This window comes from Micropterus salmoides, unplaced genomic scaffold (assembly GCF_014851395.1).
Source record: "Micropterus salmoides isolate LMB-PRFRI ecotype aquatic unplaced genomic scaffold, ASM1485139v1 Ms_hic_scaffold_19, whole genome shotgun sequence".
NCBI classification, from domain to species: Eukaryota; Metazoa; Chordata; class Actinopteri; order Centrarchiformes; family Centrarchidae; genus Micropterus; species Micropterus salmoides.
This window is the reverse complement of record NW_024041039.1, coordinates 18,784,753-18,803,367: the sequence shown is the minus strand read 5'-3', so window position 1 is coordinate 18,803,367 and position 18,615 is coordinate 18,784,753. Positions and strand designations below refer to the sequence as shown.

The following is an 18,615-nucleotide window of genomic DNA, read 5'->3' as shown; positions in this document are numbered from 1 at the left end:
TATCCTGAGTAAACTAGGGTAAACAAGAGCTAAACGCCATTACATGTCAGGCTAGCCTCAGGAATCTCTCATGGCCAAGACTTTATTCCGAAAATACAGAGCCAAGAACGTGTGATGTGGGGGAGTCCAGTATGACTGTTGACTTGACATATCAATACAAAAAACTTTATATCTCAAAACAGTTGTACAGTAGCCTACAGCTGAGTCAAGTCATGACTTTATTAGAATAGTTACCACAGACAGTATTCAATCGAATGAATAGTTACATTTTGCTTTTTAATAATTGGTTCTTGTGTATAACGGAAGTCTTCTCTTTTACCCTGGTAAAATTAGACCGGAAGTGCTCTTCTTGTTCCTGTCGCGGCCAACATGGAGGCTGACGCAGAAGAGAGTCATTACTTTGTGAGAGACATTGAGAAAAACGACGGTTGTACCTTAAAAGTGAAGCAGTGCTACTTGGGAGACGTCGGCTGTGTTGTTTGGGACGCAGCCATAGTTCTTGCAAAATATTTGGAGACGAAGCAATTTTATGATCCGTCCTCAGGAGTGAACGTCTGGGCAGGCAGGAGTGTAGTGGAGTTGGGAGCTGGGACAGGAGTTGTTGGTCTGATGGCAGCAACACTGGGGTGAGATAACTGATTAGTTTGTGTGTTACTCGTTTACTACGTTTAAACATTAATATACATAAATATGTATCACCAACGTGATACGTGGACAATATTCCAGATATTCTAAATTGATTAAAAGTAATAACATAGAACTCCAAAAGGTAGTTTTCATGACATATTTATGTATTGCGCATTGAATCCATTAGAGCTCAAGTTACTGTGACAGACCTGGAGGATTTGCAGACCCTCCTGAGGGTGAACATCCAGGAAAACCAGGCACTTATCACTAGTGGATCAATTACTGTCAAGGTACTGAAATGGTTTGTACTTATATTTAATTTTTTTTTATATTCTTGAATTAATTCATATATCCAAGTTGCATGTTCAGCAATAGTGTAAGACATGTCCAAAGGCTAAATGTTTGATTTCTACTCTCCTTAAAGGGGTGAAGATGTGTCTGCCTTCCTGCCTCCCCCCCATTATGTCCTCATGGCAGATTGCATCTATTATGAGCAGGTAATTTACTACAGTTCTCTTCATGGACTTTCCATGACCCTGTGCAAAATTGCACTGTGCAGCCATCATTGCAAAACAGAACAAACTTGAAGTGCAACACTGTATTTCTCATTTGTGACTCATCAATTATTTCCGCACAGTCAGTTGTTCCACTGGTGGAGAGCCTGAAGCTGCTCGCCGGGCCAGAGACCTGCATTATTTGCTGCTATGAGCAACGCACCGAGGGCATCAATCCAAAAGTGGAAAGGAAGTTTTTTGAGGTGAGAACCCAACTGTGTGTTTGATTTGTAAATACTAATAAATACATGTTAATCAGTTGAGATATTTGGCATCACCTGTCACTGGGTCATTGTGTTCTTTTGTGTTCTCTTGTAGTTGCTGCAACAAAACTTCAGTTGTGAGGAGATTCCTTCAGACAAGCAAGACCCAGAGTTTAGCAGTCCAGACATCCGCATCTTGCACATCCGAAAAGTCTGAGTTTGTGTAGTGAAATTTGCGCACGCAGTAATCACTGCTCCACCCAAATATCAGACTGTGAAATGGAAAATGTAAAGTCTATACCATTATGTCTGGAATATTACTGCACTCTTTTTTTAAACAATATTAAGAAAAATATTTTCACTAAACAGTGTCTTGATGTGTGATTGAACACAAAAAATAACAATTTCCAGAGATCCTGATACAGGGTGTGCAGGTGCAGCAGTATATAGTTCAGTGAATGGGTTAAATATTAAGAAGAGTATCAGACCATGTGTCAGTATATACCACAGAGCAGTTTGGAATATTAGTTTCTAATTATTCAGCACTAACAAGCATAATATCAGGAAAATCCTCATTTAGAATCAATGAAATATTGCCTATAATGTACAGAATGGAAATGAATGGTGTATCTACATGCTTCCTTTGGGTTCCTGCTCATGTAGGTGTGGAGGGGATTGACCAGGTGGATATTCTGGCCAAGCAAACACTCAATTATGAAGATCTACAAACTCCATTAAGCAAAGCTGAAGCAAAGACATTAATTTGGACATTATGCATCATCATCAGTATGGCAGGAATATTGGGATGAAACTGGAAGAAATCTTTATAATATACAGACATGTGGGGTGCTGGGAGGATGGTCGGCTGGAAACGAAGGGAAGAAAATATAATCAGTCGTCTGAGAATAGGTCATACAGGTCTCAACCATACATCATATAAAATAGGCAAGCACCCAATGGAAAATGTACACTGTAGCTGACCAGAAATGGTCAAACATGGACTACTACATTGTAGGAATATCAAAAGAAATCACCTTTTTCAGTCACTAAGGAAGACAAAATATCATGACTTTCATTGTCTGGTCTCTTGGGGAAAAGAGCAGGCAAGATATACTGTAACATTAAAATGATTTTTTATATTTATCTAAAAGATTTTAGATGTTTTTTGTTTGTTTTGTTTCTGTGCTCATCTTTAATAAAATGAGTTGTTTGACCTGGAGGGGTCACAAACAGCAACAAGGAAGGGGCTGGACAATCGTTGCTTGGTGTTCGTTTGGATTTTTTAGGTTGACCATTAGTTTGCAAATGTTTGTTCTTTTTTTGTTTTTATGCATGATGAAATGAAAGAGTGCTTATAGCTCAGTAAACTGCAAGAAATCACAAACATGAGGCTTGCTGTGCTTTTGCTCTTGAGCACTGTCCTTTTTTCTGATTTCACGATAAAACACACAGTGGGTTATTACAGTAGGATAACTGAGCAATTAGTGACAGCCAAAAATGGTCAGAGAGGGTTCACTTACAACTTACTGGATTTATTGTAATTGAGAATGAGTTATGTAAATTCATTGCACAAATAAAGTCATTGCACATTTGGAGCACTAGGGGGCAATAGTTGCTTAAAATTAAATAAAAATAAAAATGTGTAAATGTTAGTAGTTTAGCTCAGATTAATATGAGGGCCAAGCTGGTTCTTGCAGAATTAAGTATGAATTTAAATTGTGGAGACAAAATGACTCAAATCCTGAATCCATATGTTTATCTTTATGTAGCTTTTCACACTGAAGCCAACATAGTATAGCACAGCTCTCCTAAAAGCTTCTGCCCTCCATGCGAGGGGAATTCCACTCCAAGCCATAGATTAGCTGGAAGATTACGGCTCTTTTTCAAGCATAAACCATGAAGTACGCCCCATACTCCCACAGGCATGCAGGGGCCCCTCACAGCCTTTCATGCTGCTCTCTGTTTACACTGTGGAGCTGTAGTGTAATGAGCAGCAACACTCCAAATAACCTTCAGCATTAACAATGTTAATGCTGAAGTTGACGGGGTTAACACCAAAGATCCCATTAAATAATGAAATGAATGAAATCACTTTATAGAGGAATACAACAGGAACCATGTTTGATTATGCATTAAAAAGATGCTCCTTGTGTTACTCATGCTGGTGTTTCTCTTTTGGGATCCAGGAGTGCAAAGTTAACCTACTTGCCTGAAATCTGCTGATTGTGTAAGGCAGGAACATCTGTGATGGCACAGTGCTTCAGGTCCATGAATATTCCTGAGTTTAATGGTTCAATTCTTTATTTAAACAGAAACAAGTATATCTTCATAATCCAATTTTTAGCACATGCTTTAGCTTTGTGAACACTAAATCGTTGTTCAAATACAACAAATGTCAACTGCACATCGAAAAACACATGTGCATGTACAAACACAGCCCTTCCTGTCCTAACTAATAGATTAATAACCAATGTTAATAAATGTTTGGAAATGTGTAAATGGTGGAGAAAGACAGAGGTGTGGTTGGGTTGAATCATAGTCTAACCCCTGAATCCCTGTGGCTTTGGTCGACGATAAGGCCTATCACAAGAGGAATAGAGTTAGGTTAATTGCCTTTTTACAGTTACTAAAATTAGGCTACTACAGTGGATCATTTATGATAATCACTCCCCGTGGCCCTCAACTGCCCTCTCAGTTCTGCCTGGGGCAGCTGGACTGCTACAATCAGAATCATCCTACTACTGATATGAGGTCTCCTTCGGCTTTGACCAGAATATGTTCTGCTAATTAATTGGACTCACAGCTGGTATTAAGTCCATGTCCCCCAGTGTGGCAGGGACAGGACCTGGAGGGGTTATTGGGGGAGATTAGAGGGGCTCCACTGTTCTGTGTCAACATTTCATCCCCCCTGCCCACCCACAGCTCTCTCAGCCAAATCATTTAGAATCTATTTTCCAGTCTCTCCGGTGTTCTCTCTCCTCCTTAAATGTTAACCAAAAATAATTTAAGTAATGTAGTTATAGTCTTCTTGTGGTTGGCTAATTAGGCTAGCACTACAGGGGAATAAAGGGAGAGTCGCTGTAAATGAGGACAGCCCACAGTGAAGCAGTGGTGCCTCTAATCTGTTCTATCATATAGGTACAGTTGATTCTGGTGACCGTAAACATTCAGTTTTGAATATTTGGCGTACATGCTGCATGCACCAAGACAGAATGGGGGAATTTTCTGCCAACAGATGGTGCTATTAGTTGAATAACTCTTACCTGTGTGGAAAAATCTGCAGTAAGAACAACACAGAAACACTAAAAAAGTAGCTGAACAGGCCACAGAGTGCACTACTTTAACAGGTCATTTATTAATTATGCCATAATGATGAAATTAATTGTGGCTGTTTTGTCGTTTTGCGTGTGATTAGTTATTAGTTATCTCTAAGATACATGCGCAATACAACCCCAGGCCAGTCTGCACTCTGTACACATTAAAACATAGTGAAGAACATCTGCATGGACTCCGTAATCCACGCGCATCCTCCCCGGTCGTCTCAAAAAAGAGAAAACATGAGGGAGCTGTGCAGCGCCCCTCCAAAACCAGATGGGCGGAGGAGAGTCTGACTCCCATGCAGCCTGTGTGGTGTGCTCCACTCTGCTGCATCACAGCCAAGTGACACAGAAGAGCCTTTGTGTCACCGTCATCACGCTGCCTGGAGCCAAGAGACACTGTTCCAGAAAGGAAGACTCATTTTCTCACTAACTATTAGGGAGTGGCTCAAGAATAGACATCAAACTGGGTTGATCAAAAATAGAAGAAGGCTGTACAAATGGGTGACTCCTCTGATCCTGATCCCCCCCCCAAAACCACACACACAGCACACTTCACTCTTTCACATGACAAACGGAGCTTTGAACTTTATGCTGCACAAAGAGACAACAGGCCAGAGCTCCTTTCCAAAATAAAGTGTGTGATTAGTGTTGTTTTGCAGCTCTCTGTTCCCATCTCAAATAATGAGGCGCAACAACGCTAATAATTTGTGGCCCTCTTGTTCAGTGGATTTAAAAGCAAGAGGTTGTACGGTGTCAGCGAAACTGAGCCTGAAAGGACAACTAGCCTTTAGAAACACAATGCTAACTCTAACTCCCCCCACCACCACCCCCACCCACCTCCACCCCGCCTCGCCACCCTGCAGGGGAACAGGAGGAGGGCGGGGGTGCTGTTAAGACAGCTGTGCTGCAGTTGAGAGGGGACACAAATCCAGTACTGAGAGAACATTGTGTGCACTTGCTCCCCTCTTCCATTCCTGTTAAGTAATGTTAGCACAATGACATGCCAGTGATTGTGTACATGGAAATTAAAAGTAGTTAAAGTAATAACATTTGACGATGAAACAACGCAAACATTTATGACTCCTATAAGTCTTTGTAGGTATTGGGTTTAAAACCATTATAATAAACTTTGTGTGTAGTGACAGTGACATATGTATTGTACATAGTTCAGTGTGCCTGTCAATGAGGGATTGACTCCAATCAGTAAAAATGTAATACTGTATTGATCCCTTGCCTGAAACACGACGACAGGTTTCGTGGAGACTTGACTGCCTGTGACTGCTGTCCCCACGGCATTCTAGTGCAATGATGTATTTGTCATCATTAGGACGTGTGGCGGCCCCGCACCAAGGGGAGAATTGCAGAGGGGATAGAAACAGCATGTGTGTGTGTATGTGTGAGTGTAGCGTTTCCCTGTGTCATTACCTCTCAGTAGTCGGAATCTGGACTGTGTGTGTGTGTGAGCAGCAGCGCCTGTCTTGCCAAAGATCTGAGTTCTCCTCTCAAGCCCAAACTGTTGTCTCATCCAGACACACTGTCAATCCAAACAATGACTCCATTACAGCGATCTTGTCAGATATACAGATCTAGTCAGTCATGGAGCGTGGCAGTGTGGTGGCGAGCTGCTGAGGGAAGCCTTTGAGGTTGCTTTGGATGGATCTTCATCATTCTGTCAGTAAGATTGTGGAGGCCGTGAGTGAATACATGTGGCTGGTGGATACTGCTGCTGGGTGAATGACTCCTGTCTATGTTATTGTACACTTGCTGGTCGGTGTTTCTGTGAGTGTTGAGGAGGTTATGTAAAGCCAAACGCCACATGGCAGAGGTCTGCGCTCTGTGCACTGGCCTTGGGCAATCTCAAAAACCAATTAATTTAATTTTGTTTCAGAAACTGACATGCTCAGATTTCTGTTCCTTGTGGGCAAGAGACTGCAGCACAATCTATAATGTCTGCCCCTCTTTCTCCTATACTGTAGCTCTGCTTACATCTGAAGGCAAGATGGTCAACTCTCAGCTATGATCACACTTTACACTCCGTGTGTTACAGCTGGAAAAACACAGCATAGGAGTCAAGGGAGAAACAGGCCCACACTCTCACACAGCTGTGTTAAACATCCTGCAATTCTCAAGAGGAACCATGTAGACAAATTTCAGGTTTTCACATCACAGAATATAAATAGAAGCCCCAAGGCTTAAAAAATGTAATGGGACTTAGATTGGATAGTTTTTAAAGTGAAAAAACAAACATGATTATAGGCCAGTGAAACTGTAGCAACAAAACTGTGCGGTTAGTGGCTTAAATTATGTAGTTAATGCTTGTATGAGCACTTTATCTATCCATTAAGAAACAAATTGGTTATGTCATGTGGACTTCCAACCCTTCTTAATAATTTTCTGGTTCTCGGAATTCGTAATTTCACCACAGCAAGTAACCTTGAGTCGCAGATATGAATGGAATGTATTTTGGACCAATGCCCAGAGTGCACCTTGGACTTCACAGCCTCACATTTTCAACCTTATTTAGCTGGCCTATACCACAGCATAGCCCCTATTAAAACCATCACATTTATATGTAAAACCTGCACTGAAACAACTGCAGTCAAAACAAACTCAAGTCACACTGACAATATAAACAGGGTGCATCTGTGTAAAAGCGGCCAGGGGTTTACGTTTAGCATGGCATTTGAAAACGTTAACCTCAGCAGGAAACCTGAAACAACTTCCAGCCACTTCCGGACCTGTTTTCTGAGTGTGAGATCATTATTCAGCAGCTCACTTGAAGAGGCTACCAAAAGTGCAGAGGACTTAACCAGGGGACAGAGAGACAGGCAGACGTTTCATAACCAAAGTCTGTTATACTGCCCTTGAGGATATACAGCCACTGAACCAAGCTGTGTGAACTGTGGCTTAGAGTAGGTGTTCCCTCCTGCCATTTGGTAGATAAATAAACCGCTTTAATGACAGTGTTCGCCAGAATATCTGTGTCTGCGTGCATAACTAATCCTACAGTGAATATCCAGCTGGGTGTGGCTGTTTAACTGTAGGCCAACATTAAGCCAGCGATGACTACATTCACAATTGTATCATATTAGTGCTACCTGTGCAAATGTTGCTCTGTAGCTATAGTTAACAGGAAGTGAAGACAAGTGAGGAAGACAAACCACACCTTTAAAAACCACAAACAGTTCAGGCCCAGTTTGTAGGTCTTCAGGTTATTCCTGAGCAGTTTTAAATCTCTGTTAAGTTGACTAATAAGGGGCGAGTCAGTGGGTTCCAATATTGCAGAATTTTGCTCATAGAGAGTGGGTTCTCTTTCGATTTCTTCCCACTCTTCCTCTTTCCATGTAGAATAGAGGAACCGGCTGGAAACTTGCAGCACAATCAGTCACCTATGTGATACCAAAACCACCAGGCCACACTGGCAGAGGGCGTTGTTACGGCAACAGCCCCAACAAACAGGCATTCTGGCCGCCTAAGATAAATATGTCTCATAAGATTTTACTTTCATCCGGCTTCTCATTTTGCGAATGATGACACTAATGACTTATGAATCAGTCGTGTCAGTTTCATTTGTGGGACGCTACAAGAAGCTGTTGCTACGCTGCAATCTTTTTATATACAGTCTATGGCTGCAATGTGCACAATCATTATTCAACCCCCAGCTTTGCAAAGGCTGACCAGTATAACACTTCATAAGCAAGAAGGAGGAGACCTCTTCCACAAAGGCACATCCTAATGAGCTTCCTTCTATTCCTGAAACCCATTCCTAACCTTTCCTCTCAGGAATTCCAGCCGAGCACAGAGGGAGTTGACAGAAAGGCCAGGGGTTCTCATCTTTACAGAGGAAAGGTCATAAAAGCTTGCTTACAGTCTCTGTCCTTGCCCCAGGGGCCCCGGTGTTACCAATAAAGATGTGAGGATCATATGGTTGTAATGAAGTGGTGGGAAGCAAAGTGGCCATTACAGCCCAATTAAACTGCCATCAGCATCTAATGGAGGCCCCTTGACAAAGCCCTTACTGAAAGCAAGTATTTACAAATACCCTCAGTAGCCTGGATACTCTCTTGACTTGCAGTGTTTCTTAATGATAATATCAATTATGAGCCCTTTTTTTGTTTTGTTTTTTAATGGAGCATTGTTATCATGACTGCAAGACGTGTGTAGGTTGTGTGAAACATCTTCTGTACCAGCCGAGTCCTATCTGTCTGTGTCACCTGACCTGTCTGACGGAAACCTCTGTGGTGCTAAAGCAAACATCCTGAGGCCTCCTACAGCAACTTGCTGAGCACCAGATTTTCCACACAGCAAATGCCACCGTGATTATACAGCCAAATGTTTGGGTCTGTCAGTGAATGCTGCAAATACTTTACTTGTATATCCTTGTGAGACAGAGCATGCATCCTATTCTTGTAAATGAAACTAGAATAATGCAAACTGTGCTTTTTGAACAGTGTACATAGTGCCAGTTTTTATGTGGATGTGTAAAACCCTAGCAATAACAGTGCCCTTCGGTATGCTGAGTGGAAAAACCCTTCAGAATCCTCAGAATACTACTAAATAATCTTCTGTAACGCTCAACGCGGTAGTCACACCATTTGTCACCATCAATCCTGTCTTTGTCGGGAGTGAAAACACTCATTAATCAGCTTTAATGGAAATAAGAACATTCCTCCACAGTGGTGTCTGTCTCAGACTCAATAGTAAACAGTTGAGCTAACAAATTCAACTCAACTTTTAAAAGGAATATTTTACTCAAATACCTCAACTTTCTTTTTGCAATGAAAATGTGATTTACTTGCACAGATGGTCTGATTAGCAGCTGGGATCTCTTTACAAGTTACCCTACTGGTAAACTGTCACATCACTTAAACCATCACAAACCACTCAAGTGAGGACTTTCACTTATGTTTCTCATTTAATAACACCAGCTCTGAATTAGTCAACTTGAACAGTCATGATTCCCACTTAAGAACTGAGACTTGCTTTTACCATTGCCAACCAAAAGCAAATTCAGGAAGTTACAGCTGGCAGCTCAGCATCAACTCAACTGTAGCCCACAACAAACACGCAACATTCAAAAAGAATTCACAATTCAGCTGCATCTCTCCGCTGCCCCTCCAACTCTCATGCAAACTATCCTGTGGCTCTGTTGTTGTCCCAAAAAGACCAGCAGTTGGACTTCCTGTTTTGTACATTTTCCCCATTTGCCGGCAAGGGAACTGAGGCCAGCCACTCCGTCTGAGGGTGGACATAAACCATTTATGAAGAATCTGCCCAACAGCACTAAAACCCAGGAGAATTTAACGCTGCAGACTTTAAACTATGAGCATTCTTGAAACATTTTTTTTTAAAACAGCATTAATATATTAAACTCTGCTATAAATAAATAAAAAACTTTCACCTAACATAAAATGGCTTGATTACTTGCATGCCTAATCATGCACACTGCCTTTAATCCTTAAAGAAAAATCCCAGACATAACAGATTTAAAATCACTTTTTTAATAAGACATTACAATGACATTGTTCTGTACATGGTTCCCCCAGTCAAAATAGGAGTAAGAGCTGCACCACTGGGTGTTTTCAACACAGCTCCCTCTGACTGCACGACAGATGGACTCTGATGTAGGGTTACTGTACTTTCGTACTCATGCTACAGATATAGGCTATCATATAATGTCCCAATACTGAGACTAATCAACTGTGGTATCAGATTGAGAGAGCTCAGAGCTGAATGACATTCCTTTGGAAAGATTGCGTCTACTGACTGCGTGTTACCCAAAATTAAAGATGCACCCCGACAAGCATGTTAAAGAGTTACTGGAGGCCTATTTGTTGAATATTCAGCACAATTATGTATCAGGAATTGACACAAATCAGGTCAATCTGTAAACTATAGTCCACATAAGGTGATTTCGAAGGGTAACAAAACATGTCTAGTCTTTTTTTCCCCCCTCTGATGACAATGAAATGTAAGCAATGGTGAAAATTTCTGGTCAATACCATTGAGAAGAAATACTTTTCAGCACAGTACTTTAAGACAAATGTCAAAGTCCTTCACGTAGGCTACATGAAATTAAAGATTCCACCTCAGAAGAAAAAAGAAAAGAAAAAGATCCAAGCTCAATGCAACAGACTGAAGCACCTTGAAACAAACTTTAGCCCAAGAATGAAGATAAAAACGTCAGCTTCATTAGAAAAATTATACAAAACAGGGAAAAGAATAGGCAAACATGGTGATCTCTGTTGCTTTAGGACCAATTAATTCAATATTCATCAAGCAAGCCCCAAAATAATGAATGGGATATATAGGCCTGCTACAGTACAAGCAAACTTTAAGCCAGCAAATCCAGTTAAAGAGATAAATTAGTTGTGGGGAAAACGTAGTATTAAAAATAAATGGGAGATAATCAACTTTCTTAACCATACTCATTTTGAGAAGTTATTTGTTACTTGCAATGTTATATTTTTGACCTAAAACAGTCTGCACTCAATCATTAAGATTTGTAATTTGAGGTTAGCCATGTCAAGCCCTCATACAGTCCATCACCTGTGGTCGCACAGGAGGGCTGAACATACCAATTCCTATCCCGGATGCGGGTCAATCCGAGCTTCTCTTGGATTTCATGTGGCTTCATGGCATCGGGAAGGTCTTGCTTATTGGCGAATATCAAGATGATGGCATCCCTCATCTCCCGGTCATTGATGATGCGGTGAAGTTCCTGCCTTGCCTCGTCGATGCGATCTCTGTCCGCGCAATCCACCACGAAAATTAACCCTTGGGTGCCCGTGTAGTAGTGTCGCCACAGAGGACGAATCTTATCTTGGCCCCCAACATCCCAGACGTTGAACTTGACATTTTTGTAGGTGACAGTCTCCACATTGAAGCCGACCGTGGGGATTGTGGTGACAGACTGTCCGAGTTTCAGTTTGTAAAGAATTGTTGTCTTTCCAGCAGCGTCAAGTCCAAGCATTAATATTCTCATCTCCTTGTTGCCAAATATTTTTGAGAGCACTTTCCCCATTTTGAACTCTTGTGCATAAATACTTTGTTCCTAACGAGAAAAAGAAATGTCTGATACCGTGCAGATAATTATTCACTTTGCCTATAGCTTCAGTTCATGGGCTTACTTGTGAAAACATGACTCAGTGAAGAGCATATGTGTGAGAGTGTGTGTGTGTGGGGGGGGACTCAAAAATGCACATTCATGTTAAACCCTATCCTATCAAACAGTACTTTTTACTTGAGTCTGTGCGTCCTGTGAAGTACATTTACGTTCAGAGTACCACAATGTTTGCAGGGCCTGTACACAGCATGGCACGGTTACACTAAGAACTTAGCAGCAGCTGTTGCAGGACGTTCATTTTGTTGCCCAAAACAACATTAAGCTGCGTGACAAAGACAGGCCGTGGCGATTAAAAACTGCAGGGAGCAGACACAGCGTGTATACAAGGCCCCGAAAAAAGCTGCGGTACTTATGAATTCCTTCTGGTGCTTGTGTCTGGCGGTCCTCCTCATCGGGTGCGCCCTTGTTCTCTTCACGGTTACCGGAGGAGAAAAGCAGCTTTCTGCGGCTAGTCCATCAAGCGTCGCGCCGGGTAACTTCACCGTGCTGGAAGGGACGTTTTTCAAAGAAACCCCCTCGGTGACTCAGCAACACATGTATCCACTCATGAAACTCCTCTTCTCGTCCCCCTGAAAACACATTTAGGAGGAGGAGGGTCAGACATGCCAAATTAGCAAGCTAACGTTACCGCTCGTGGCTGCTAAAGAAGGCTAGCAGGCTAACATTAGCTAGCTTGTTACCTAGCAAGCTAGCCTTAAGCTAACTAGATAACGGCAGTTAGCTGTTGCAAACTAGTCATATCTGGATATAAAATACGTTTGACAGTGACAAAATGTTTGGCTCACGTCTTTCTGACATAAACACTTAATTGAAATATAAAGTAATTCACCTCCTATCGCCCCCTCCTGTCTCGATAAATACACCCAGCTCTCTCCTTTCTCCTTTAAGTCGAGCTGGTCGCAGTGCTGCTACACCGGAAAGGTGTGGAGCTGCATTAACCGCCACTTCCTCCCGTCTACTTCATTCAGCTGCTCCTGCTTAGTACAGCTCTCACTGTCTGGGGCATCCACTGCTCATAGGACAACGTTAGACAATAGAGTACCCAAACTGGCATGAAATAAAATGTAACGTTACTACTTGGTACATCATGTATATACGTATTAATGAACGTTATACTGAGCGTTAACAGTAAGTAATGTTAGAAGGAAACGTTATGCTTTATTCTACGACTTTAGTATTTTCTTTTAGGTTATTTTGGAATGACCACCATGAAAATGAAATGACGGGAATAGGCTACATGACATGGATAATATTTTCACTATTTCATTTTTCTTTCATGTGATAAGGCTAGTGACTCTGTGTAGGCTATGTAAAGGATAACATCACCCCCTTGTGGCAGTTACAGGTCACCTAAAGTCAGTCCCATGTACGCTATGATTTTGTGCATTTCCTTTTATTTGTCTTGACAATTCTCTGTTGTGGCGACGAAGACAATCTTGTCTTTTGTTAAACTCATATTTAACAAATTGCCAGTTTTGTTGCCAGCATACATGTGGATAAAAGCACTATCTGGCATTAAATGTCTGTGCTTTTTATCTGAAAACACTAATTCACTATAAAAGCTGGTGGGTATAACAATGAGTTTTAATTGACTAGTGTACAATATTTCCCTGTGAAAAATAGAAGAGTCTATTAGGCTATTTTATCTGTAAATTTCATCTATGAACTGCAGTGTATATCTCAGTTTCCCACACACCCGAGATACTAACATCAAAAATGCCACAACAATTTTAGTAATACATCCTGAGCTGAATGTTTATTTGGATGGTTCTTATCAGTACTACCTTAAACACACCAATTTGTTTCAGTTGAACCTATGGCCATTTGATGAAATCATGTGCTATTAACACCAAACTGCTACAAAGTAACCATATAAACGTCGTTCATAGGTAAGGTTGGTATTGATCCATTTTTTTGCGTGCTGTCCGGACAATACTAATACACACACAACTTTACAATCCGTGATATCATCAGCACATTAAAAGGGAATGACTTTGACTCATCATAGCAGGAAAAGCACAGGGAAAAATACTGTAAATGATGACTGTGTTCCATTTTATCTGTACACGCCCACACAGTTTGGAGAAAATATTTATTCAAGCCAAACAAGTATAAGCACATGTGTGGGCAAACATGGTTTGTAGGGCCTTAATCTTATTTCATAATATTATTCTGATGTTCAGCCAGTGGCCTATTATAGGCTATATTTCTTGAAATAACTATGAATGCAGGCACATTTGTCAATTTCTTTGTAGCCTTTACCTTTAAAATTGCCATTTTTGGAACTTACTCTTGTGTACCTTATGGTATTGATGATGTCACTGATTATAGATTGCAACCATGTTTAAGAAAAAAATGAAAGTAATGTTACATAACTTACTGACACATTTCTACCTATTTTTTTTGTACCTTTTGTTTAGAGTGCATAGACGAATAAAAACTCACTTTGAAGAAAACATGAATGATTTTAGTCCTCTTCAGAACATGATCCACTTCACCCTCTTGTGGCAGACATGGGTATTACAACAAACAAAAATGATCCTGACAAAACCTTTTCACAGAAGAAATTTAATTAAGGAGCTTAGGAAGAGTAAAACCTTTTTTCATCTGTTCTTAAGTCATAAACACACGGGATAAAACTATTTACATTAAAATGGATTGAGTTTTCTCAACTTATAAAAAATTTTTTGATACTGAATACTAGAAAAATAAACTTTAGATTATCAATTGACTTGTTTACTTTGTCTTTATGTGCAGCTGAAACTCCACTTTTCTACTTGCCCACTTTTTACCATGGACCCTGATACACAGAGTCACCAGGTGCTTCTTTTCATCCTTCAGTGAGGAGCTTCAAGCTTGTGTTTGATGAGTACCCAGATAAGCTTGAAGCTTTGTAACTATAGGGATTGGCTGTTGGGAGCGATATTTTTCCACTGCACATCAATATTATCTACATAATTATATAACATACATAATATAACTTTACTCAGTTTTTTCTCTGGATTCTGGAGGGTTGGGTTTTGTTTTGGGTTGTTTGCCCTGTTTTGTTTTTGTGTATGTAGCTATGATAATTACATTTTTGTGTGTAGAACAAACACTCATAGAAAATTCTCTCTCCAGGTTGAGTAAAGACAATAAGAGGATAATCTACACAATATTAGAGTACAGCCCTTTGCTAGACTCCTCCAATATGACCACAGAATTGGAATGGACATTGAGGTACTTTCTGCTGGATCCATTTCAGTGTTAGGGTGTTGATGACCCCATTCCCGAACAAACATCACATGATTTATGCTTTTAAAAGCAATGATATAATATTCCCATTGCTCATTTAGTATTTTTTTTAAATTTAGTATAGCTCATTTGTATTTATGTTGCCATCTAAAATTAACCACATCATGTGGCGTTTTTTCTTGTCTGACCCCAGAAAAACTTTGATGGTTTGGTGATCCTTCATGGCACAGACACTATGGCTTACACAGCCTCTGCCCTGTCCTTCATGTGTGAACATTTGGGCAAACCAATCATTCTCACCGGCTCACAGGTAGGAGCTGTTGTCCTCTAGCAAACAAAGACAAAATGTGTATGCAGCATTTTAAAGTATTAACTGCCATTTCAAGATAAGACATGTTCTGTCTTCAGGTGCCTATCTATGAGGTGAGTTGAGTGTGTATCTGAATGATGGCAGAGACAACCTACTGGGAGCGCTGCTGACTGCTGGCCAGTTTGTCATTCCTGAGGTGAGGAAATGGAGATTGGACATGCTACTCACCCACATGATTTTAGATAATCAGAGAAATTTTGTAGCCTCAAATAACTAAAGTCAATCATCGCTCTATTTGTGAATGTGAGAGAGAAACCAAGGAATTATGAGACTCTCCAGATGATCACCAGTAGTGGCTCTCTTTTGTGAGCTTTGCTTTATTACTTCATCTTCAACACTATTGTCCCCAAGGGGTCCCCTTCAACTAAATCCAAGACTAGTCTAATGTTTTGGAGATATGTTATTGGCATAAAGCCTGATTGTGTTTCATCAATTATAGAATCTAATACTTTATTCTTCTAGCAAAGATCAAGGCCAAAACTTTATAATCATTATTCAAGAGGTTATTTGGACGCCAATTATCAATATAAAGCAAATCCTTGTTTAGGGAGTAAAGTAATCCAATCTTGAGTCATACTCCAAGGGAATGTATTGGCTACACTTTCATTTAATACCTGCAGTAAGAAGGGCACCATCTGCTGGGAATACAATTTATAAAATTCAGATGAAAACCATCTTTCCCAGGGGACTTGTTGTCTTACAACAGTTCTGAACACTCACTGACTTCTGCCAGGGATAAGGGGAGGTCACAAAATCCCTTTCAGTTATAGAGTTGCCAATTTTTAATTCATTAATGGTATTCATATTTGCATGATACTTTTCCTGTTTGAAGATATATGAACAATGTTGTTCCTCTTCATCTAACCACTGTTTCCGAGACCTTATAAAGCTCCTTCTGCCTTCTTTTTTATACATTTTATCCAGGCTCTCTTGTAAATTAAGCATTTCTATTTTTTCCTCCTCTGTTAAGATATTTGAGACAAGTCTGCAACAGATGAACTGTATCACTATGCGATAATTCTTTCCCCCTATATGGCAGGTTAATAGTTATAAAATACAGTGCACGTCTCAACAGCATACTGTGGTTATCTGACTAGACTGTCCGATAATGTTGTGTATTTTCCTCTGTTTTCTGTTTGTTTCAATGTTTTTTGTTAATGTTGCTCTTCCCCCGCCACACGTCGATCAGCTGCGCCATTTTATACTGTTTAATTCACAAACAGTCGGGCACACTGCTAGCACACACACGCGCATACAACACACAGCACACACTGCACACACTAGCCTACACCACATTCCTTAGTTGAATGATGCCTTAGAAGCCCTGAAGGAAATGGTAAGCCACCCAACAATCTCTACCATACATATGTGCAGTTGCTAATCATTACCTGTTTTTGAATGTAATACACTGTCACACTCACCCCCTCGGATTATCATTGTTTGTTGCTGGAAAGATGTTGTATAAAGGAAATATTCTATGGGCTTATATTGATCATGTTTGTCATGTGGGGTCTGCGCACACAAGTGAACCTTTCACTCTGATGGTTCACCAGCATTTCCAGGGTCAATCTTCCAGTATTCAAAACCAAACAAAACATGAGGCCAGACTGGTAAGGCAGGTCTGGAGTTGCCTCAGCGGTCACTTGTACATGTTTGTATCTGGCTTGACTTGTGTGCAGTTGCTGCTTGGACTACCCTCCAGTTTCTAAGGACACATTGAAAGTACTATCTTGACAATCCTTACACTCAGATAAAAGCTTGGCAATTAAATTGGGCTCAGTGGTTGTTTAATACATTTTTCCTGACCCTTTTATTAAGTCTTTTCCAGTTTAATTTTCATTTATCCCCGTACTTCTCATTTCTTTGGCTTTTGCCTCTGGTCTACAAGTTCTGGCGAACAGTAATAAATAAGGCTGCAGAAAGTACACTGTTTATTAAAGGATAAGGCTAGTGATACTCAATATTTCTGTTATTGTCAACACATTCCATAAAAAAATGCAAGTCCGTCTCACAGTGCTTCCCTACACTAGTGAGTATTTCTAACAGCAGGGAGATGTATGTGGGAAGGATGAACTGTGAACTAGAGTGCTCAGGCTCATTGTAATGGAGAAACATGTTGCCCAGTGCAACTTTGAAAAATAATGGAGGTCAATGTCACAGAGGGAAAAGTTATATCGGGCTCTGGCCTCACAGATAATACTTCAATCAATTCAGTGTTGAAATTCAAATTCATCCTCAGGACTGCACAAATGAAAAGAATTTATTTCTGTCTATCATCTTATAATTTTTGTATATAGTTTTTGTAGCATAAAGGGAGCAACAAACTAACAACCCTGTTGTAATATGATGAATAAATTTACCTTGTTTTATGGAGCTTTTCATTTTAGCATTGTTTTTAGCTCATATTGTTTTGTTTCATAAACTTCACTCTCGTCGATACTTTACTCTTTAGTTTTTTCTCTGGATTCTGGAGGCCAAACTTTTTTAAAGATAAAGAACTCACATTGCATCAACCCTCCCCCCATACATTTGACCAATTTTAAAATATAGGGCCTAACAGTATTGATAACTAATTCATAATTCATGCATTCAATGGTGCAAATTTTATTTGGCAGATTAGATGCATCTACGACATATTGCTGCCCTCCATTCTTTGCTGTTCACATCTTTGTCAATGTCAACTGTCTACATTATCTTATATAGTCCAGTATTATGTAGATATTCCATCAATTTCTACATTTTGTTCCAGCTATATGTAGATTAAAGGCAGTTGCTCCAAAATCCTCCTTTGACGAGAGTAACCTAGTTTTTGCAATGGACTAGTACATGCTTTGCTGTTTCTTTGTCTCCACATTAACAATTTCCATCAGGATGTTTACCTATCAAAGCCAGCCCACTCCTCAGCCCATAGTGCCCAAACCTCAATCTGCATATAGCTAATGCATCTCTTCTCTTGCATTTAAAAGTACATTTTTCTTTCTCTACGATTCTGAAAACTTGACTTTCATTAACCATGAATTTGGCCACATTTCTTTAACTAACCTATTTATTTTTTCTGTGTAATCTAGTGACCCATCTGCCTCCTCAATCCCCTCAACACTATGCATGAACTCGAAACCCCACCTCGTGAATTCTACACAATATTATATTTCCACAAGTAAATCAGCAGGGGATATTTGCT

At 40.3% G+C, this 18,615-nt stretch overlaps 2 protein-coding genes across 2 annotated transcripts; one reads left to right on the top strand and one right to left on the bottom strand.

Moving 5' to 3' along the window:
- Positions 1-334: 334 nt before the first annotated feature.
- Positions 335-2,624, top strand: vcpkmt (valosin containing protein lysine (K) methyltransferase). The gene is made up of 5 exons (XM_038728522.1): positions 335-626; positions 815-928; positions 1,052-1,124; positions 1,265-1,384; positions 1,500-2,624. Exons 1-5 carry the CDS (start codon positions 370-372, stop codon positions 1,599-1,601), a joined length of 666 nt encoding a protein of 221 aa, XP_038584450.1. The 5' UTR covers positions 335-369; the 3' UTR covers positions 1,602-2,624.
- A 7,561-nt stretch (positions 2,625-10,185) lies between these two features.
- Positions 10,186-12,802, bottom strand: arf6b (ADP-ribosylation factor 6b). The gene is made up of 2 exons (XM_038728521.1): positions 12,660-12,802; positions 10,186-12,399 (listed from the first exon to the last, which is right to left on the bottom strand). Exon 2 carries the CDS (start codon positions 11,726-11,728, stop codon positions 11,201-11,203), a length of 528 nt encoding a protein of 175 aa, XP_038584449.1. The 5' UTR covers positions 11,729-12,399; positions 12,660-12,802; the 3' UTR covers positions 10,186-11,200.
- Positions 12,803-18,615: the final 5,813 nt, after the last annotated feature.

Coding starts and splice junctions, on each gene's coding strand:
- vcpkmt (XM_038728522.1), top strand. CDS start 370: ATGGAGGCTGACGCAGAAGAGAGTCATTACTTTGTGAGAGACATTGAG. Junction 1,125..1,264: donor ATTGCATCTATTATGAGCAG/GTAATTTACTAC, acceptor ATTTCCGCACAG/TCAGTTGTTCCACTGGTGGA. Junction 1,385..1,499: donor TGGAAAGGAAGTTTTTTGAG/GTGAGAACCCAA, acceptor GTTCTCTTGTAG/TTGCTGCAACAAAACTTCAG.
- arf6b (XM_038728521.1), bottom strand. CDS start 11,728: ATGGGGAAAGTGCTCTCAAAAATATTTGGCAACAAGGAGATGAGAATA.